Source organism: Sparus aurata, chromosome 17, assembly GCF_900880675.1.
Source record: "Sparus aurata chromosome 17, fSpaAur1.1, whole genome shotgun sequence".
Lineage (NCBI taxonomy): Eukaryota > Metazoa > Chordata > Actinopteri > Spariformes > Sparidae > Sparus > Sparus aurata.
Window position 1 is genome coordinate 22,910,209 of NC_044203.1, and position 22,449 is coordinate 22,932,657.

Genomic DNA, 22,449 nt, shown 5'->3' on the forward strand with positions numbered 1-22,449 from the left:
TGGCGGGGTCAGCCAATGGAATGCTCCGCCGCCGGGACGTCAGCCAATGGAATGCGCGCAAAACGTGGGCACGTGGATTCCCGCACATGTTGATGCTCGTAAACTGCCGAGAGAAAGAGCCAGCAAAGACACAAACCGATGAGCTGCCTGGCGGTGTGTGTGTGCGTGTGTCAGAGAGAGAGAGAGAGAGAGAGAGAGAGAGAGAGAGAGAGAGAGAGAGAGAGAGAGAGAGAGAGAGAGAGAGCTGAGGCTGGGCGCCCCGATGCTGCTCCAGCTACGGAGTGTGTACTGACGGATCCGTCGTATCAAAGTGGGAGACAGATCCGCGAACGATTGTTTTCTGGCAGCTGCTGTATTTTGTCTCACATTACTGAAGGTGAGTATCTACAACGGCTTTTTTTTGTATTTCATCGCTAACGTTTCCCGAAGTTGGTAAGCTAGCCTGGAGGAATTTCCTGTCCCGCTGTATCCTGCATGTATGAGCTACCCTGTACAATCTGTCAATTCAGCCTAAAGCTATTTAGTTCTCATGCGGCTTGGCTCCATCTATTTTTATTTATAAATAATTACCGTATAATGAAGCGCGATTGCTTTTAAAGGCTTTATTACAGCTAGATTCTTACATTATTAAATCGCCTTTTCTTTTATATTTGATTTTTTACTTTGCTGTCATGCCGCCCTGTTTGATTTTTACATTTTAAAATGATCTAGCTCTGTTGTACATGTGCGGAATATTGTGTATAGATATGTGTGTGGTGTGCGAGTTCCTGTTGTGGGCATGGTGGTGCGCAGACACAGACGGGCAGCCAACACCTGAGACGCAGCCTCATGGTCCATGCCTACCTGTGCCGACACATGCACCATCCCCATCACCTCCACCCCAATCCCACCAACTCTACCTTCCCCATCCTACTGAGTGTTTTTTGGGGGGTGGGCGAATGGGGAACAAATTAGATTATTATTTTAGTTGACTCATGCAGATTGGTGTCAACAACGTGACATTTAGTAAGAGGAAACAAGTAGCCGGAGGGAAGCCAGCCATCAGACACAAATAATTTTAATGGGGTGGTATTTTGTGTGTTGTGAAAGCTGAACAAGCTTGTTGAAATGCTTTTATATTCTTGAAATTGAAACAGTGTGTGGACTCAATGGGTGGTTCTTGCTTTTTTTTGTCTGTGTGGGCACACTGCAAAAAAAATTGTACCACTCTCCTTTGTCTGTGAGTGTGTTTACACTTTATTTCTCATATTTTCTTAAAGCTGTAATAGTTGAGTGACCCCTTTCAAATCCTATGTGAGAGTCACACAGTTACACAGAGAGAAATAAAGAAATGGTAAGAAAGATGACAGAAAGAGGCACATGGCCAGATATGTAAGATAGGAGTAAGAGAGGAGGAGGAGGAGGGCTGGTCTGTAGAGGAGGAAGGGAAGAGGAGCAACCAGGCTTGTGTGCATAACGAACAGGATGAGCTGAAGGGAGAGCAGAGAGAGATGAGAGGCATACAGAAATGCAGCCGTGGAGGAAAGCGAGAGGTTTGTGTGTGTGTATGTGAATCCAAGGGGTTGGGGGGGAAGCAAGCCCGAGACAGAGAGGAGGGGCTACAGAGAGCACCAGAGGCAGTGGGAGAGCAAGAGAGAGAGAGAGAGAGAGAGACTGCTTATTCTGATTTCACTACTCTCTACAAGCTCCCATCCCCCTCACGTTTTACTCTCCTCTCCAGTCTCCAATCTCCTCAATGGGAGCCAGACATGCACTACCATTGTGTGCCTACTGCCTACCCCCAGTCCCACTCTGCACCATGTTAAACTAGGACACGGGTATACCCACCATTTTGAGTAATTGGGGTTATTATTTTTGGGAGAGAGATGGAGGAAGGGGGGTGGGGTGATTTTGTCTCATTGCCTTTCACTTTTTGTCTGTCTCCATTTGCCCTGCCTTTTACTTAAAAACAACTTAAAAACATGCCTGTTTTAGCCTTTTTATGTTTTCTGCTACTTTCTAAGCTCTCATGATAACCCAAACTCTCTGCTGCCGCTCCCAAACAGCAATGCAGTCCCAGGGCAGCACTTCCTCTCAGCCCTCCTTCGACTCCCTGAGCTCCAGCGACAGCCTCTTGTTCAGCGACTCTGAGCAGGCGGAGGACGACACAGACGTCTTCCTGACAGACAGCTCTTCCTCCGTTATCATCGGCGGAGTGGGCGGGGCTGCGGCCAACAGAGACAGACGATCAGAGAGTCCCGGGTCCCAGTGGACGTGCGATGGCTTCACTGATAAAGAGGAAGAAGAGGAGTCATACAGGTCAGAGAGTGGCGGCAAGGCAGCTCACATCGGCTTGGATGAGAGGGATCCTAGAAACCAGGTCCCAAAGTCAGCGGGAGACCTTCTGTTCGCTCAAAAGGTAAGGAAGGCCCGGAAAAGTAGAGAGGACAGAGCATGTGTATGCAGAGGAAAGCCCAGCAGACTGATTCAGACAGCAAGGCCTAACCCAAACTCAGTAGTAATTTATCTTCCTTTGCTCTTCCTCTGTCAGTGTGCTGAGCTGCAGGGTTTCGTCCGGCCCCTTCTGGAGCTGCTGAATGGACTGAGGAGGGGCAGATTTGACCGTGGTAAGCATCCTTACATCACTGCTTTCACTCGAGCATATTTTCAGCACAAGTTGTTGATGCTGAACACAGGTCCATATGATCTGAGTGGGCCCCGGTCCTTTGCAGTTGAGTGTTCCTTTGTGCAGCAGTCTGTATCGTGTCAGCCTATTGATGTAATCCAAAGTGCAGCGTGTGACTCATCAGCTCACGAGAGTTTCCCGATAAGACAAAGTGAAAGTGGTGTGTGCACCAGGGAGTGAGAGGCTGTCTACATGTGCATGCATTTCCGTGACTGTGGAGTCTCAGAGTGCAAATGCTGACTTGGTTATTATGTTTTTGATCGACAGGTTTGAGTAGTTTCCAGCAGAGTGTTGCCATGGATCGAATCCAGAGGATCGTGGGGGTTTTACAGAGACCTAACAGCGGGTAAGATGTCATCCACGTTGTCCCATCCTCAATTGTTCTAACTATCTGTCACTAATTCTTATCCTGCCTCTGCATCACTGGACACTAAATCTTAGTTGGATTTTGGCAGGTAAATAATTATTAAATTGGGAGTAATGACAAGAAGGGAGTAGTGAGGTTGCCTTTCATTTCAGGCCTCATCTCCCGTTCCATGTTTTATTAAACAGTTTGAGGATAGATAGAGTTACAGCAGTCACCAGCAGTGCAGAGAAACAACAAACTTCAGGAGAAAATGTATACAGATCTATATCCAGGGCCGTAAACTGTGCTGTCACATAATTGCATTAGCATCTGTTTCTTATAAATATTTTTTTTTATTTTGAAGGGAGAAGTACCTGAACACGCTGCTTCAGGTGGAGGTGATGCTGAAACTCTGGTTTCCTCAGATCCCTGCTCAGACTGTCTCCACGGCCTCAAGCGTCGCCACATCCCCCGCTCATTCCTTCCAAGGCGCTTCCTGCTCCACCCCGCCGCACAAGCACAGGGATCAGTTACATATTCCCGTCAAGGTTAGAAAACACAAATAATCCCCCACTTTCCCAACAAAAACAACAAATCAAATTCCATACTCACTCACAAATTACTCTCCTGCTCACTTTCCAGAAGCGCAGGCTCAGCTGGACAGGTACAGACTCCCCAGCACCTTCCCCCGTGCTTCTGAAGTGTCCTCGCATCAGTGCAGAAGAGAAGGGGGTGAAGCCAGATGGTGACGAAAGGGATCGTGCTTCTCTCCCTCCAACATTGGCAACTGATGCAAACCAAAACTCACCAGATGTGGCCGGTAACAGCCTGCTAAATGTGGACACAAAGGGAAAGGACAGTGACAGCGAGGAACAAGGCAAGCTATCACAATACAATGCTGGTCAAAGCTCTGAGCCGAGCCTGACGTGGGTCCACGTTGCCCCCATCCTGTCCCCTCGGAAGGCCTGCCCTTCACATGAGGGCAACAGTGAAAACCAGCAGGTCACTGCCGTCCTCCCACCAGTCAGGCGGGGTAGTCCAGCTACACAGGACAGCTCAATCTCTTCTACCACACATTACAAGCACCCCAAAATTCTGAAGAAGCCAATCCGGTGCCAAAGCCAGCCTGTTGCTGGACAACAGAGTGAGAGTGAGGCCATCGAGACCTGTCTGGGTCAAAATCAACCTCCTCATGTCACACTCAAGCCTTTGTCCAGGGTCTGCCCCACCCCCTTAGAGACTTGATGCACTGAACAAGCAAAGAGCCGGCAGCCTGGCTTTTGTTACACCGCCGAGCTAAGAGCTGCTGTGAGAAGAAGAAGGGAAGAGGCTGACGGCCTGTGATCATAGATGCATTAAAGAGAGGAAGGGGAGGACAGAGCTGTAGGTGATGGATGTTGAAGACAAATGACTGAACATACACAGCCCCCTCAACAAGACCAAAATTACAACAGTTATTTCAAACAACAGGACATAATATGTTTAAATGAAATCAGAGTTGATCATCACAATAACATAACAGTCTAAACATTTGCACATTTGGTTGAGGGGGACAGGAAAAAACACCTGAAGCTCAAAGGCTATTTACAGCTTTCTGAGTGATGAGCATGAGGAGCGATTTTGAGGAGCAAAAAAAAGTTTGTCCTCAGCAAGAAAGCAATCAGTTTATTCAGAGATGACGGTTTCGGCAGACATCTAAGTTGAGGGACACACTTCATCTGGAATTAGAAGAGCTAATGTCGATATTGAGTATTAAAGCTTCCAAGGTTTATAGTGATGGGTTAGGATTCAATCCAGAGTGAGTAACACAGGGTGATGAGCTGAATTTGATTCTAGTCTTGTGGCAGGAGACAAGTTTGACCTTACATTCACTTGTAGATAGAATTGAGTCATCTGAAGAGGAGACTTGACTTTGAAGTCATTGAAAATCTTGTAGCTAATGACGTGAGACATTCAGTGTACAGAAGGCAGCATTAAACTGTACGTGTGGTGTTTTAGAATCATTGGGGACTGTGGAAAAAATGATGTCATCATTTACGAATGTAATCCAAGAACTGTTCGGGCGCTTGCTTGGCTGGCAGACCTGCCGCAGAGTGACATCACAGCGATCAGAGGTCGCATAACATTCTTGTCGCGCTGTGGATCAGATGTTTCTGTCCGGTCCTAGACTGCAAACTCATGAAAATCCAGGGAAGACCAGCTGGAGGAAAACAACAAAGGACCACTCACAAAGACCTGTGACTCTCCAGACCCACAGTTAATTTATTAATGTGTAGATCGAACACTGCATTTATTTATTGTTTGTATTTATTTATTGGGCAGCTGAATATGGCCTGCTGTGCACTCGCATGGTCTGGCCTTACAATTTGTTTGAGGCGATTGGGAAGATGCTGTTGACAGTTTGTTTATGGTTTTTCAATGCCATCAAGAGTGGGGGGAAAAACTGAAGGAAGTGAATTCTTATGATTGGAATATTGGACTACTGTGCCTTTTTTACCAAATAGGATGTGTTCGGAAAAAGCATTTGGTGCTTTCAGTGCATTCATACTGCGTTTTGATTGTTTGCTTTTATTCCACAAAACCAGTACACACATTCAATCATGAAAGCCTACATGTAGTCATCATCATCTCACTCCAGAAGTTACACACAAAACAAAACAACAGTATCATTGACTATCTACTGGTTAAAAACCGGTGTCCAGCTCTGGTATTGTGACAACTACAGTTAATCCAAGCTGCCTACATCTCCAACCTTTACGCACATCAACAGCAGTGGCTACATTCTGTCATGTATTATTAAATGGACAGTTCACCCCCAAATCAAAAATACATAGGTTATTATTCCTCTTACCTGTGTGAGTTGCAGAGTTTTGTAGATATCAGCAGTAAGGATATCTGCCTTGTACATGAAGCTTTACAGTCATCGAGATTTAAGTGCTACACAAAGGCAACTTGACTTGCTTGAGATTTTGAAGAAGTTTCACCTCTCATGTCTCATGTTTGATGAGCCATTTCATGTAGGAACCATTTTCTTTTTAATGCACTACATTATGTCATTGGTAGAAGAAACATGCCTCTGCTAATGGACAAGAAGCTTGTTGGCTTAGTTGGCAAGCGTCTTGTCCATTAACAGAGCCATATTTCCTTCTGCACAGTGATAGTGTTTGTAAGACAGAAAATAGTTCCTACGTGAAACTGCTCACAAGAAGGTATGTGGATTATCTTGAGTAACCGAGTCATACTTTCTAGAAGGAGTTTTTTGGCACTTTGAGCATCACAAGCCCAGTGCCATCTAGCTCCATTATACTCAAGAGAAGGCAGATATGGTATATGCTCGCATCCTTGCAACTCACGCGAAAACAATCTTGATGCATAAATATCACTATAGATAAGAGAAAACTTGTATTTTTTCCCATTTTTTGGGGGGGTGAACTGGGCAGTCTAGCCTTCCTGTGGGGCTATTCTTTTGGTTCTGATCAACAGAGGAACAGACTGATCTGCACTTATAGCTGGTGTTCTTGAAAACTTGAAAGAAAAATAATAACAGTAAATATTAATGTAAGGGAGGAAATCTTTATTTGCACCACCCTCTACTGCTGCTGCTATTCTAATTCCACTTCTAATTTAGATGTTTGATAGGAGGCTCTCTCTTTATTTGGAAAAATCTGCATACAATATTCTTCTAAATGTAGGAGGGGGTCGTAGCGATGTGATTGGATTTACCTATATTGCAAAAGTATTGTAAATATAAAAGACAAAAATATTTTTTAATTGGTATGAGTGAGTGGTTCATACCCTATTTACATAAATGGAGAGGGGGGATATCCATGTGCCAGACGCCTCCAAAAAACCAACACGTGTGAACACAGAGCCACTGGCAGCCTCCATGTTACTGCCTATGTTTGTAGAGGAAGGAATGTACAAACCCTCAATCGCAGACCCAGAGTCAGGCTGTCCAACCCCATCCCGTCCTTAGACGTTACGAGGCTGGGGTCCCCCTCCACCCGACTCCTGTTTTTATACAGTTGTGGTATGACAGAGAAACCAATTGCACTTATTTTTCATTGTTTGTCCTTCTCTTCATGTTTGTTTTCTACTGCAGCGACCACTGCTGATTGGTCAGAAATAATATGTCTGGTTTATTTTAACTGCCTTTCTCTTCTTGAACTGTAAACTGTAGTACCCCCCCCCCCCCCCCTCATCTCCCCTCCCCCACTCTGCTGCATTCGTCTGCCCTTGCCCTCTCTCCTTCATCTCCCTCAATCCCGTTAGTACCTTTTCTTACTAAACTAAACTCTGTCTCTCGCTCTCTCACTCCATCTTTACATATTTCTCTCCTGGCTACTTTTTTCAATAATGATGAAAAGAAAAATCTTTTAATAAATGACACATTTTTGAAAGCTTAACTGTGTGCCTGTATTTTTTTGTAAAGTTTATTATATTTAATTCTGTTCAAACATTATTTTTGATATAATAATATGGGACGATGTGAGTGAAACTCGTGTTTTGGAAAGCAGCTCTCACTAAACAGATGTGTGACTCAATGGGGTGCAGATTTACAGACTGTACATTTTGAAGTGTGCGTGCGTGTGTGGGTCGGAGGGAGGGGGGATGATGGGGAAGAAGAGGGTAGCAAGAGGAGGGGTGGCTGTGCAAGGGTGTGAGACTACAGCCTCAGTAATCTGACTGGCAGTAGCGGGGGGGCTGGCTGATCCTTCAACCAGCTGCTTCTACAGAGCACAAACATTACAGCAGCTTATATGTGTGTTGATGTGGGCTTGTTGTTTATTTTGTGAGATCCCAAAGAGTAAATACCTTCAGTAGGTAGAACAGTAGAACGTGGCATGGTTGTGTCTGTAATGTAGTTCTGCTACTGTAACAGAGCAGTCACACAGGAGCTCGAGTCTGATCTCCGCACCGAGGCATTTCAGTCCATCTAAAAAAAAAAAAAAATCAAAGAGTGAGAGTCAAAAGTTAACCTCAATTTCCTTTCCGGGGCTCCTGTTAAAACCCACAGTGGAAAGATAATTCTTACTTCAAAAATAAGAATGACATAATAAGTAAAGAAATCTGCTAATGGAGCAAGTGATATGTCTACACAGTGAAACTGAAACATATCATTGTAGTGACTTATATTAAATGTAATGAGACTGGAAATATGACAAATATACATTAAGCCTAAAGAATTTGAGCATTTGCAGGTGCTGTTAATAGTCTATTTTCTATACAGAAAAGAGGTGACTTCTTCCTTTATTTGCAACATGATAGATGAAATAACCACACTGCTGAACTCACAGTGGGTGCCACTTATAATTATGTAGCATAAATTGATTTAATTTTTACATCACAACATGCTGTGAGTCAGTGGTGAAGATCCTGTAGGAAGCTGTAGAAAACAAAACTGTGAAATAGAACTGATATAAAATTCAACGCTGGAATAATTAGATGAATGTCAGTAAATTAATTTAAAAAAATGTATGCAAAAACTTAAAATATTTTCCAGTTCCAGCTTCATTAATGTTAAGATTTGCTGCTTTTTGTCTGTTTTGTATCATCCTGATTCATCCTGAATGAATTACATTTTGGATTGATCAAAAAATAATGGCCAGATGATAATGAAAACAACCTTTTGCATTAATTTCAGATATCTACTCGAATATTAACTCTAATTTTACTCACATTTCTAAATCAAAAATGATGTGACATTCACCATTTTCTCTCCTCTCCTGCCTCACATCCATGGATACTGCCGGCACATGGGCACGAGTGGCAAATTTTAAGAGGGTGTGGTTTGACTTCTCCCTGCTCAGACAGGATGAAATCACCCAATGCCACACGTACACACACACACACACACACACACACACACACACACACAGTCACAAACATAGATGCACACGCATGTGCCACTCCCATCCGCACGCACTGACACACTGACTGGCTGATTTTGTGATGGGCCTGTCTCTGACACACTGACTGTGCTACGTTACAACAACAGAGTCCGCCCCCCCCCCCCCCCCCCCCCCCCCCCATCTCCCTCCCACTCAGCCCCCCCTTGTATCCATGCAGTTTTTAGCAGAGAAGCCCCTGCCCTGCATCCCTCCCCCTCTTCCTCCTCTGGAGGATGGAAATGAGGGGCAAGAGGAAAAGGACGGGAAGAGGATGTGTGGAGGGCACAGGGAGGAGACTTGACCTCACTCAGTTTTGGGGAACGTGAAGGACATTTGTTGTTTTTTTCGCTTGGATTCATTAATAGTGTTTGTATTTATCAGCTCCACCCATTCGTTTTGTGTTTACGTGTTTTTCACTTTCCCTTCTACAATTTTATTTTGAATAAGTTTTACTCTCCCCTCTATATTATGGCCAATTTAACATGCTGTATTTTCAAACATCACCATTAAATCTCATAATCAGCAGAAAGTTGAGAAATTCATTGTTTTGGTTTTTTTGCACCATTCCGGTGCTCAGTTGTTTCTATTTCTCTATCCAACAAGCATGTGTTGGATTAATTGAGCACGTATGTCCGTGCATCAATAGGATTGCACATAATGAACTTACTGCCCCTCTTAGCAGTCGCCGTGTAGGTTTTAATTGTGGCTCCACATCCCCTTATTGGTTTTAACAAGTTAATGATTTAAGGGTGTCTGTCCACTTCTGCTGGGTGCACTGAAGGGAATGACACAATGAGGTGCTTATTCACTTATTCTCAACTCCCCTCCCCCAATATTCACTTACTGCACTCCAGTCAAACTCACGTGAGGGGAAGCCACACTGTGACTTTACAACTACACACGCACAAACCCAAAGACATGATAGCACCACACACTCACACACTGGCTCTTACTCACCCCGAGTCCTCAGGGGGTTTTAGTGCCAACTAGTCCCAAAACAGCCTCGATGCTCATTAAAATTGCACAGTGGTCAGCACTGTGATGGAAATCTGAGCTACACTGAAGTCATATTCCTTGCTGGAGCTCACAGCAATGACGGGCCTCGGCGTGTTCGGGGTTGGAGACACTGCTCTGCCCCACCATCTGTGGTCCCCATCACTGTGATGTCACCAACACAGGGGACATGGTAAACATACAGACATACGAGGACTACGTTTTTCAAGGACGCACGTGTATCTCACGACATTGTGTGTGATATTTGGGGCACGGCCGGGCTACAGGCAAATAACATCCTCATCAGTTTCTCTGGCCTGAATGTGTTCTAGGAAGCCTGCTCGTGGTGACGCCATCTTCCACGACTGCTCAATTATTCAAGTACAGTGAGTGAAAGGGAAACACCATATAGAACAGACTGAGGAGAGGGAAAAAGAGAGGTGGTTAAAGAGAAATATTTGGCAAACAGAGCTTGTTATGTATGAGGAAAAAAGAAATAAAAACTTACATTCTAAATGGACGACTTGGGATTCAGTTCATGCACGTGCACTGATACTTAAACACACTCTGAGGTCCTAGCAGCACATGTGTGAAGTAAAGACAGCAGGGTCCCCTGAGATCTTATCTTCCAAGATGATTTACAGCCCCTGTCAGATACAATAAAACAAAACTGGGTCAGCGTGATGAAATATATCATAACCAAACAGTTGATGAATCAAAAAGCCATGTGAAGTAACACATTTTAAACGAAGCCATAAATTATGCACTTATGTAATATCTATAGCAGAGCAATAATGCACATTAATACACTCAGATGAAATCAAGTTGTGATCGATGGATATTAAGGACGCTGGGGGAAACTGAATGAAAGGAAACACTTGTGAGAGACTCAACAATTAGTGCTTTGCCGATATCGGACTAGGATTAACTGCAGACCAAATGCCTGGCATTCCTGTCATATAATAGATTAATTCATACAGCTCTCACCACATGCCCCTGTAATACTGTTTCACTTGTTTTAGCTGCACAGACAAGAGGAAGTCACTGTGAGAGCATACGTGTGTGCATGTGATCCTGTGTGTGTTTTGTTTTTCTGCATGTGCTTGTGTAGCAATATCTGTTGTATTGTCATATTATGTGCTGAGGTGTCATTACATAATAGAGCTGGCTGCAGAGAGAGAGATGGGGGGGGGGGGCAGAGAGTAAATGTGAGGTGCCAACAAGGAATTCAGGTTGATCAGTGTGAGTGAGTGTGTTGTTTACTGGCCTTATATTGAAATGATTACAACCACATTTTACACTTGTAAATGTATATTTTATCAGGTTGTCAAATTTGGAGCGAGAATTATCTGACTGCTGCTTTATACGTAATCAACACAAAATAACCCAAGCACAATTTTGACAAGCGTTTAAGTCATTTATCCAACAAAAACGCCAAACCGTTTCTGATATAGCTGTTAAAATGTGGAGATTTGCTATATTTCTCAATTAAAAAATATAAATCGTTTTCTGATTTCCGACCACTGACAAAACCAGTGCAGTTTTCTAAATAATAGTTTTATACAAAAAATTTCACGAATTTCACAAAATCCTCATTACAAGTTGACATTAAGACTTCATAAAATGTGTTGTTTTTTCCAACCAACGGATGAAGTACGAAGTTTAATGCACATTACTTGCTTCACATGCTTCTAGCATAAGGAAAAATATTAGGAGTATAGTCCAGAGCATAATGTCAAACGATACAAAGATGTTTAACTCTGATGAAGATGCACACTGCATCCGAACATTAGGCTTTTAATAAGGCTTTTTTTTTTTTATCCCTGTGCTCCACTATACTTCAGACTGTACTCCTGAAGTTTTTTTGAAGTTGGAACCACTGATTTTGTTTCTTACAAAGTAACTTTAAAATCACATTGAATCAATTATCAAAACACTTTTGGACCAATTCTCTGTCCAGGGTTCTCCCCAGAAATTGTTAGTATAGCGGCGCACCGTCTGTCCGGGGGGGGGGGGGGGGGTGCGCGACCGCTCGTCAACGTCAGTCCGGGGCGGGGGGGGGGGGGCGCGACCGCTCGTCAACGTCAGTCCGGGGGGGGGAGACACGGACGTACGGACAGCCGGTCATCAACTCCGTCAGCCGGGGGACGGACGGACGCTCATCGCCAACAGCCGGGAGCTCCTAGCCGTCAACCGGGGGACGGCGGACGGACGGACGGACGGACGCTCGACACTGTCACGCGCGGAGTATAGCGGCGCTGACCGAGCGGTAGAGCGGCGCAGCGCCGCTGTTCCACCGTCTGGGGAGAACCCTGCTGTCGAACTAATCATCTTTAATCTTTAGTCATCACTTTGGGCCATGGAAGATTCTTTTTCACAATTTACTAAACATTTTGCAGAGGAGAACATTTTTTACAGATTACTCAATAACCAAAAACTGTTGTTGCTGCCCAATTCTCTTACACAATATATCCAACTAAGTCACATTTCTTAAGAGTATTTTGTTTCTCCACGTCCACCTAAAAGGTCACAGAGTGAACTGGATCCAAAGTTGTGCTTCCTCACACAAAGAAGCTTGTGGTGGTGTGGACAAAGCTCACATTTCACCACAGAGAAAAAGTATACAATGAAAGTTTCTCAAATGTCCTCCATTACTCAGTGCTTATGAGAGGTTTCCTTTAAACTACCAGATATCATTCCAGATACCGAAATGGGGAACTGAAAACCATGTAAAAGCTCAATCTGGTTTGTTCACACAAATAGGGCTGCAGATTGCATGTATACATGGATGTAAACAGTAAGTAAGTGGGTGAGGGAGTGAAATCCAGGCGGTAAATTGTGGTGGATGTGTCCCTGATGAATCAGCATATGAAGAGGTTGATGATGGGGCTGTGCTGTTCAGTAGGAGTAACTGAATGTAGCTGTAATGAAAGGTTGACATCATGATGATAGTTATAACTCTGCAGAAAGAATGTGTCTGGAAAACTGTAACATGCTGTGTATATGCAGTCTGTCCCGACACTGGACGGTTACAAACAACATTAAGTGCTGTGAGTGAAAGCATGGATGTGGACGGTTGTAGAGGACGTAGCCTCAGGCTCACTACTGCATTCATACTCACACTACTACAACTGCACTCGGTTGACCCACATCAAGCAAAGATAGAGAGAAAATGAGGGGGTGGGCCTACAGTGGGAGGAAATGGAGATCACATGACACTCTCATGTTTTTACCAGGGGACTGACTAATCTGTGGTTAGCTGGGCAATATTTTGGAATGGTTTCACTTTTGACCGAGTTGTGATAAAGGAGATTATGGCTGTACATTTAACTAGGGCTCGGTGAAAGAAGAGATCTTGTGCCTCAATGGGACCTTCCTGGCTTAATAAAGGATAGAAAATAACAATAAAATGTAAACCCAGTCCTGAGCAATAATGTTAGAGGAGGAACTCAGTGGACAGTTTTCTTCTTTTGTGTTCAGGGTCAGGTTAATAGTTTTATTAGCCTTTTAGATCAAATCTAAATTATTCTTCTTTTACATTTTTACTGTTTCATATCACCAACCTTATGCTCTCTTTTTAATCCAATGTTTGCTTGCACTTATTATTGTGGATTTTTTTGTGGATTGACTTTAGTATTTGCCTGTGCACAGAGGTGAGATTCCTTCTATAAGCCTCTAGGGCTTTTCTAAATCACACCTGCACAACCTGCTTACTTTCTCATGTTGCTCTGATGAATGACCCAAAGCTGCAGGATGAATGTAAAACCGCGTGATAACCATTAGAAATACAAAAAATTGGCCAGTTGATGCTTGGACATCCATACAATCTCATCACTCTACAGCATATGTGATAGAACATCATTCCACTAAGATTTAAGACCAACTTTACACACAAAGATATTTAATTTAAATGCATACAAAAAGTTCAAAATAGGAAGTTATGTCATAAACATATGCAAATACACTCTATCTCAGTTAAGCCTATTGTTAAACAGTGCAGTTGCAGTTACCACCTGGTTCATGGGTAAATTACTGATTAAGACTATATTTACTCAAGTGCTGTAAATAAGTCCTTGTGTCACCTATTTTCATTTTGATACTAGCTTAAACTATTTCAGGGGAGGTAAGGTACGTGAATACTTCTACCACAACTGGTTACTCAAGGAAAACAACTGAATAAACCTGTGGAAAACGTGTTTTATCTGAGCTAATTCACATTAATACATAAATGTTTTAAGCTTAAGTTCAGTTAAGTTCGTTTGTCAAATAACTCACCGTTTGTACCGTTTGGCGCTGGTTTCTTTTGTGAAATTCAAACTGTTTAACCCTGTGCTGTAATGAAACACAACAATATCACTGTTTAACATCTTGTTCATATTCTTTTGGTCGAACAGAAACTTTTAGAAATTGCATGAATTCTCTGTAACACTTACTTTTTATCACACAAGCAAGTATTACCTTGAAGGAGCCCGAGACACTACAAAACACTTCTTCCATTAGCGGCTAGGTGGAAACAACGAACATTCACGCGCAACGACTGCCCGGAAATAACCGAGAAGAAGAAACCATGTCTATTTCCGCTTCCGGGTCTTGGTTTAGAAACGTCGTGTGAACGGCGCGTCCAAACAAAGTTTTTTCTGGAAACTTAGCGATTTGAGTGTTTTACCCTTCGTGAAGTTAATCGTTTCTGTGTGAAATCTACAACGCGAGCCACGTGACAAAGGGCAAAGGCAGAATTTAAAGGTTTGTACGTTTAATTAAGCAGCTATTCGCTGTTGTTGGTAGCTCACAGGCAGCAGCATGCTAACGGTGACTAGCGGGTAACCGAAGAGTTTTGGCGGATGTAATTTAATTTAGCTCGTATGTTGCTCTTGGTTAGCATAGTTGTCAGCCAGGCTTGCGCCATCATTAAAGATGAAACAACGGCAAGATTTAAGCTGACTGTGTGCGTTGGTTTCTTTGTGTAAGTAATGAGACGTTTGTGTTTTTGCGCCTGTACGCGAGTGTGCTTGAGAGAGCGAGGTGGGTTGTATCATGTGTGTCACGTCAGTGTGATACAGTCCCACACAGGTGCAGAGTGTTTTGAAGCATGAAGCCGATAAACAATTTCATCAGTGTCAATGAATGATGACGCTAGATGTACATTTTATGTTATTCTGCAGGATTGGAGGAATGTCTCTTCCAAAACGGGAGGTGGAGGAGTTAAGGCCATGGGTGGAGCGCACCGTGAAGAAGGTGCTGGGCTTCTCTGAGCCCACAGTGGTTACTGCTGCTTTGCACTGCGTGGGAAAGGGACTGGACAAAAGGAAGACTATAGGTAACTGCATATAATGTTTTTGACCTATTGTGTTTCATACAGATGCATTAAGAGTTTAGTTAAGAGCGAGTTATGAACAAATGCCAAATTCCAGGGTCTGGTGTAAACACTTCTGATCAACGAAGCTTCATAATTGTAATGCTTTATTCTATATGGAAGATGTATTGTAGAGTTGACCTTCAAAAAGTTGTCTTAATTACTTATTGGTTCATCTGGTTATTCACACAGATCTGTGGCCATAAAGGCATTCTCTGATGAGATCAAAAGAATGTCATTTAATTGCGTCAGTGATAAAAAGAAGTGCTGTATTTGTGCAAATCATTTGACACTCCTTTGTACCACAGACCAGTTGCGTCCCTTCCTTGATGACTCTGCTGGAGGTTTTGTGGAGCGTCTCTTTGAAGCTTTGGAGGAAAGCCGCAGTGCCCGTGGCAACAGAGGAGCAGGAGAAAAGAACCGCAAGAGAGACCTTAAGGTAATACCTGCGCAAACACTTTCTCAATAGCTAGATAAATGCACCTAAAGCTAATCCTTTCATCGACAAAAGATTAAAGTGACTTTATTCACATGCACTGACCATTCCCATAATGTATGCTTGCTCTTAATGCTCTAAAAAAACATCTATACCCACATAATGGAGACTAGCAGAAAATCATACTGGAACATTATATGTTTAAATGTATGTATGGATAGATGGTAATGTGATTTATTGGTGTTTCTGTTTGACTGGATTGTTTCAGGATGTTTTTGGTGATGAGGCTGAAACTGGAGCAGTGCGAGAAACTCCTGACCTAGGAGACGGGGCGGCTCCTAAGCGGAAGCGGGTGCCGCGCTTCGAGGAGGTGGAGGAGCCTGAGGTCATACCTGGACCTCCATCTGAGAGCCCTGGCATGCTCACCAAAATGCAGGTATGAGATTATTTTCTCTGTAGCAGTTATATTGTGCCTACACAAATTATGTTTTGTTCATGATTAACTTTATGCATTTTTGCTTTTCTCTGTAACAATAGATAAAACAGATGATGGAGGCTGCAACAAAACAGATTGAAGAGAGGAAGAAACAGCTGAGCTTTGCCTCTTCAGTCCCTGCTGCACCAGTAATAAAATTATTCTTTAGTTATTTTAAAACTTTAAGAATAAACATGTTGAAAAATGTTTCCCCTGACTACAGCATTTTCCCTTCCCACACCACAGACACAGATGGAAACTCCAGTCTCACGGCTTCTTGGCAATTCTGCTGCTGCAGCTGCAGGTGGTGCAGCATCTATTGCCCCCTCCCAGGCTGCCAGCTTCATGAATGATGCTATCGAGAAGGCCCGCAAGGCTGCTGAGCTACAGGCCCGCATCCAGTCCCAGTTAGCCATGAAACCTGGTATTCTTGGAGCCTTGGGGAACACTGGGCCTCACAACTTAGTGGCACTAGCTAATCTACACGCTATGGGAATTGCTCCACCGTGAGTAATTTCACATTATAAAGGTTTTTAAAATCTAAAGAGGACAGAAACGTAGGAGTACTGAGGTAGTGTGAAAATAAACTAAGCTTGTTTGTCTGTGTCCCTTTTTTTTTTTTTTTTTTTTTTTTTTTATATTATTATTTTTTTTTATAGGAAAGTAGAAGTCAAAGAGGTGAACAAGCCCACACCTCTTATTCTGGATGACAAGGGAAGAACTGTAGATGCAAGTGGCAAAGAGGTTGAGCTTACGCATCGCATGCCCACACTGAAAGGTATGTGCATGCTGCACGAATACTTTTAATACACACACAGTCTTAATTTCTTGCTTTGATGTTCTGCAATTTTTCCTTCCGCCTGTATAGCAAACATTCGAGCGGTAAAGAGGGAGCAGTTCCGTCAGCAGCTGAAGGAGAAGCCTGGGGATGACTTGGAGTCGACGTCCTACTTCGACCAGCGAGTGTTTATTACACCAGCTCAGCGCCCTCGCAAGGGCTTCAAATTCCACGAGCAGGGACGCTTTGAGAAAATTGCTCAGAGAATCAGAACTAAGGTTGGATATAACTCTTCAACACTTTAATGTCAGCAGATGTTTTAACTTGGTTGATGGAATCCTTAATTTGAACCATTATGTATTCAGTGTAAGGAATATGATCCTTGAAAAATGGTTGATTTTTCAACATAATTGGCTGTTTTATCTACACAATCCCTCATGTAAACAAAATATCTTGTAATATTTGAAATGAAACAATTCCATTGTCCTATTTTGTTTGTCTTGTGGCATTGAACCTTGTTCAAAACACTATTTCTGTTTCGATTGACCTGCATTGATCTTGACCTCACTCAGGCCCAGCTGGAAAGATTGCAGTGTGAGATTGCCCAGGCTGCAAAGAAGACAGGAATCCAGGCATCCACCAAGCTGGCACTGATCGCCCCTAAGAAAGAGATCGGAGAAGGAGAGGTGCCCAGCATTGAGTGGTGGGACTCCTTCATCCTGGCCAACAACATAGAAATGTAAGAAACCACAGCTAACTAAGGAACACTTACTGTGATCTTAGGTCAAATATTAAAACGATCTTTTGTTTCACTACCGTGGTGAGGCTGTAGAATACCTTACATATTATTTTTGGCATACATAATGAAGCAGTTTTACAATTAACTAATTGCAGGTAACTGACATGTTTTTTCTCATGTAATATGAAGGACGCCTGACACAAACTTTGATAACTTGGAGCTCTTTGGAGTGACCAACCTGGTGGAACATCCTGCGCAAATAAGCCCTCCAGGTAAGTATTTAGAGAACTGTAAAATCTGCATAACGGACGGAATTGATTTTTTGCTTCTGAGAAGCATATTGTATATGCACACCCCAGTTTCTGAAAACAGTTACACATCTTTACCCTGTCTACAAGCCATTAAGCAGCATATTAATTATGTTATTTCTTATTGCCATAATTTGCAGAAATGCTTAAAATATATTTTTCTTTTTCTTCTCAGTTGACACAGATAAGCCAGTAACGCTGGGTGTATACCTGACAAAGAAAGAACAGAAAAAACTGAGGAGACAGACACGAAGGGAAGGACAGAAAGAAGTTCAAGAGAAGGTTCGTCTGGGACTGATGCCTCCACCAGAACCTAAAGGTACCCACACACAAATCCCTTTTATAAACTACTATAAAAAAGATTTAACAGATTGTAACTAACATTTTATTTTATTTTATCAGTACGCATCTCTAACCTGATGAGGGTGCTGGGGACGGAGGCGGTTCAGGACCCAACAAAGGTGGAGGCTCATGTCAGAGCACAGATGGCCAAGAGACAGAAGTTAGTAACCTTCACACTGCTTGTCTTTCAACTTCTCCTCATTTTTGCACTACTTATAATTTGATATTGTGTGTTAACAACAAAAGTTTTCTTTAAGGTTTTTCTAATTGTGTCCCCACTATGCAGGGCTCATGAGGAGGCTAATGCAGCCCGCAAGCTAACAGCAGAGCAGAGGAAAGAGAAGAAAGTCAAGAAGTTAAAAGAAGACCTCACTGATGGTGTTCACATTGCTGTGTACAGGCAAGTACTTACTTACAGTTGCAGATAGCATATATCATACATGCAGTAAAAAATTGTGTCTAATTTAAGAACCTTACCTTCCCTTGTACAGGATTCGTAACCTGCAAAATCCTGCTAAGAAGTTTAAAGTGGAGGCCAACGCCAACCAGCTGTACCTGACAGGCACTGTAGTTCTGCACAGAGACGTCAACCTTGTTGTGGTAGAGGGAGGTAAGGGACAAGAAAGACAAGTCTAATCGGCACTCACTGTTAAATTGGACTTTCTTATAACACAGCTGGTACTCTTAATCACATGTGATGTTTATTAAACATTTGTTGTAAAGCTGTCAGGGGGAATGTCTGGTATGAATATTAAACAGATTTTAACCAATGTTCTGAAATTATGATGATCAATACTTGATAGGTCTTCTTCTTCAGTATCCATGTGATAACTTGTTCTACATTACTCTATACTTAAACCTCGGAATGTTAGAAAATGTTGTCTGCTCTTTAGTTTATTCTCCCAGATGTTCCCCTCAAACACTCTGCAACCTATTTTCATTTATTAAGAATATATTTGGGGGAATTTACACATTAGTTAAGTGTTCACTGGTCTGCATTTTCTTGTCTATTTGTTTTCAAAAGTAAAAACAAAAGACGGTAAATTAAGATTAAAAGTAGAGATGCACCGATCAATCGGCAACCAATCGCAATCGGCCGATAATGCCCCTATCGGTTTTGATCGGAGTTCTCAAAATGGATCACATCAGGCCGATCAGATGACGTTTAAGTATAAAGACATTAACTGAATGCAGGGAGGGAATTTCATGGCCGCCGTTGCCCCGCACTTTGGCCTTGATGCCCCGTGAAAAAAGACTCATCGTACGGCCACAGTGGCCTCTGTGCCCCTGACCTGGTCAGCGTAGCAAGCTTGCCCTGAATTACAGCCACCTGAGTGCACAGTAGTCACTCACAGTAACCTCAGTGAGTCCGCGGTTCGCGCAGGTGGAGTCTCATCATCACGATGATCTCACGTGAAAGCCTCTCAAACAGCAGCAGCGTCTCAAAACAGAAGAACGAAACTTGGAGCACAGCGAGCGAGCGCAGCCGGTTTTGACATGATACGTAACTAACTTATGTGGTAGGATTTAGTCCGGTAAAGTTGGAAATATATTCACAGATTCGAACTTCCCGGATCAATAACTCATAAGTGAAACCTTGTTAAAACACAAACGACGGCTCTTTCCTACCGTACTACGATAGACAACGAGCTACAAACGTATTTTTATCAAAACGAGCGTCTGGACATTAACTCTGGTCTGTATGGTCAGCCGTCTGTGAGACGAGGGTGCAGGGACCGTCTACAAAGTGCAACACAGAAAAGAGAAACTACAAAAAATTCAATAACTTCACTATTATTCAGAGTGTAGTGTCACCAAAATCACTCCACACATCCATGGTCTTCTGCTGTTATTCTACATTTTTTTGTTTGGAAGAAATGTGCTTTGCCATAATTTTGGGGAATTTCTATTGGGAGAAATATTCAATAACACTAATATTCAGTGTGGTGTCACAAAAACCACCTCACCCTAACCCTATACTTAACAAAAACTACTTTCTAACGTAACTTTAATTTTTGGTTGGATTTTGGTATTGAAAAATGTTTTAATACACAATCCATGTCTTATTATAAATTAGGATGTTATGGTATCAGTCTGAAAGGTAAATCAACACATTTTACTCAGTGGCCTTTGTGCCCTGTCATGTGACCTTGGTGCCCCTGAAAAAAAAAGTGAAGGCCAAATGGACTTGCCCCTAAAATGACAAAATTCCCACCCTGACTGCATGCATTTCCACTAGTAAGCTACAGTTGCTCTATGTAAGCTGAGTCCAAGTTGTCTCTAAGAGAGTCTCTAGAGTGTGAAACATTGCACGTTGCCTCAGCCTGCAATAAAACGGTGGTCAATTCATGATACTTATCTCCTAATTTTTATTCTTAATAATACAATGTCAATGTTGTGTAAGAAGAATCATTAATTAAATATATGAAAGTTACACAAGACAACAATATAGAAGAATTTATGGATTTGACGCTGTGATCGGCAATATCGGGATCGGCAGATACTGCTTTTGGTGATCGGTGATCGGCCCCAAAAATCCTGATCGGTGCATCTCTAATTAAAAGTACAGAGGGCCTCAACCAAACACAACACATTGAACTATATACTATAGTTATGGTCATTGAAGACCTAAAAGAAAAAAAATATGCACACAAATCATTTATGGTCCTTCATTAGTAATATATTGTGTATGCGTTCATCGCAGTTAGTTCCATTTTGTGGAAAAATGGACTGCTGACAACATCACAAATTGTACAGCTGCACTTCTAATAGGCTTGATGGTAGTTTCGGGGGGAGGGTGAGGTTCTGTATGGTTGTATCGTCTCTGCAATACCTTGAGATATTAATTTGAATAATCATAGTCATCCTTAAAGTCTAACTTTCTACCTCATTTTTAGGCCCTAAATCCCTGAAAAAGTTCAAGAGGCTGATGCTGCACAGAATCAAATGGCAGGAACACAACAGTAAAAGAGATGGTAAGAGTGGCTTGACTTTTGAGTCTTGTGCTAGTTGTTATATCTTTTTTGCTTATGTCAAGGATACTGAACTCTTTATCGTTGTTTCTCATATAGATCCAGATGGTGATGATGATACAAAGAGAAACAACAAGTGCTATTTGATTTGGGAGGTGAGTGTTAACACATCCTGCTTTCTTTTGCAGGCTCGTGCTATCAGAATTAATTTTGATTATTTACCTTTTTTGTGATCTTATGGAAGCCTAATTATGTCTTTGTTTTCCAGGGCACAGCTAAAGAGCGTAGTTTTGGAGATATAAAGTTCAAACAGTGCCCCACAGAGAACATGGCCAGAGAACACTTCAAGAAACACGGCACAGAACACTACTGGGATCTAGCTCTCAGCATGAGTGTGTTGGAAACCTCAGACGACTGAGTCACTCCTGGAGAGCGCGTCATTTCAGTCAACATCCCCTTCTGCAAGCCCCCCCAGATGCACAGCCTCACAGCCAGTCGGCCCTCACCGATGACCGGCTGCCCTCAACTGGGGTCAGACAGACTTCACCAAGAGACTTGAGATTAGAAAAGGAGGAACAATAAACCTGTGTGGATGTTTTTGTGAGAATGTTTGAAAGATCAGAGTGTGTGTGTGTGTGTGTGTGTGTGTGTGTGTGCGCGCCTGAATCAGTGTTCATCTTGTCGGTGGTAGGCTCTTCTGTCAGATATTGTTCTATCTGTTATTGAATACAAGGTGACAGAGTGCACTGTGTGATGTCAATCGCTCAACCAAGGCTTTAAGTGATGATGAGAAATGCTGTCAGATTATGTTGTGACTTTTGTGGTGAAATCCTCCATGTACACTGTTGATGATAATAATCCCTGTTTGAGTCAGTCAGTTTATAAAAACACCCCATCAGAGAAGGAGTGCACTGCTACAGTATGTGCTAACACATTTACAGTAAACCTGCAAAGAATCCTGGGTAATGTTGCTACGTTGTTATAAGACTTTTTGTCATTACATGTGCATTTCACAAAATTTAAAACTCCCAATTTCATTTTTTGTTTCATTTGGAAGAATAAGCAAGTCCTCGACTCACCTGTAGCTCTATTTCTCTATAACGTTACAGTCACAGCCTTAAATAAACAACAAAATGTAACCGATTTGTGTC

The 22,449-nt window shown here is 42.6% G+C and overlaps 2 protein-coding genes and 1 long non-coding RNA gene across 9 annotated transcripts; 2 read left to right on the plus strand and 1 right to left on the minus strand.

The window, feature by feature from the left end:
* The first annotated feature begins 178 nt into the window (after positions 1-178).
* LOC115567863 (circadian-associated transcriptional repressor-like) lies at positions 179-7,417 on the plus strand. The gene is made up of 6 exons (XM_030394733.1): positions 179-376; positions 2,046-2,398; positions 2,531-2,606; positions 2,933-3,011; positions 3,376-3,559; positions 3,654-7,417. Exons 2-6 carry the CDS (start codon positions 2,048-2,050, stop codon positions 4,254-4,256), a joined length of 1,293 nt encoding a protein of 430 aa, XP_030250593.1. The 5' UTR covers positions 179-376; positions 2,046-2,047; the 3' UTR covers positions 4,257-7,417.
* On the minus strand, positions 2,147-14,501 carry LOC115567864 (uncharacterized). Of its 6 annotated transcripts, none has more exons than XR_003981282.1 (9): positions 14,329-14,501; positions 14,171-14,227; positions 10,404-10,542; positions 9,860-10,313; positions 8,722-8,813; positions 7,827-7,947; positions 3,624-3,842; positions 3,386-3,507; positions 2,147-2,267 (listed from the first exon to the last, which is right to left on the minus strand). It is a non-coding gene; the product is annotated as an uncharacterized LOC115567864 (long non-coding RNA). The 6 variants fall into 6 exon arrangements; XR_003981279.1 differs by having other exon boundaries at positions 8,691-8,813; XR_003981281.1 differs by lacking the exon at positions 9,860-10,313.
* Positions 14,460-22,437, plus strand: prpf3 (PRP3 pre-mRNA processing factor 3 homolog (yeast)). 2 transcript variants are annotated; one of them, XM_030394732.1, is made up of 17 exons: positions 14,460-14,638; positions 15,058-15,212; positions 15,557-15,687; positions 15,953-16,120; positions 16,222-16,308; positions 16,406-16,665; positions 16,819-16,937; positions 17,028-17,215; positions 17,510-17,676; positions 17,866-17,948; positions 18,160-18,303; positions 18,387-18,486; positions 18,613-18,726; positions 18,818-18,936; positions 21,224-21,301; positions 21,398-21,453; positions 21,567-22,437. In XM_030394732.1, the coding sequence occupies exons 2-17, from the start codon at positions 15,068-15,070 to the stop codon at positions 21,714-21,716; spliced, it is 2,109 nt and encodes a 702-aa protein (XP_030250592.1). In that variant the 5' UTR covers positions 14,460-14,638; positions 15,058-15,067; the 3' UTR covers positions 21,717-22,437. The 2 variants fall into 2 exon arrangements, with proteins under 2 accessions (XP_030250592.1, XP_030250591.1); XM_030394731.1 differs by lacking the exon at positions 14,460-14,638 and adding an exon at positions 14,717-14,858.
* Positions 22,438-22,449: the final 12 nt, after the last annotated feature.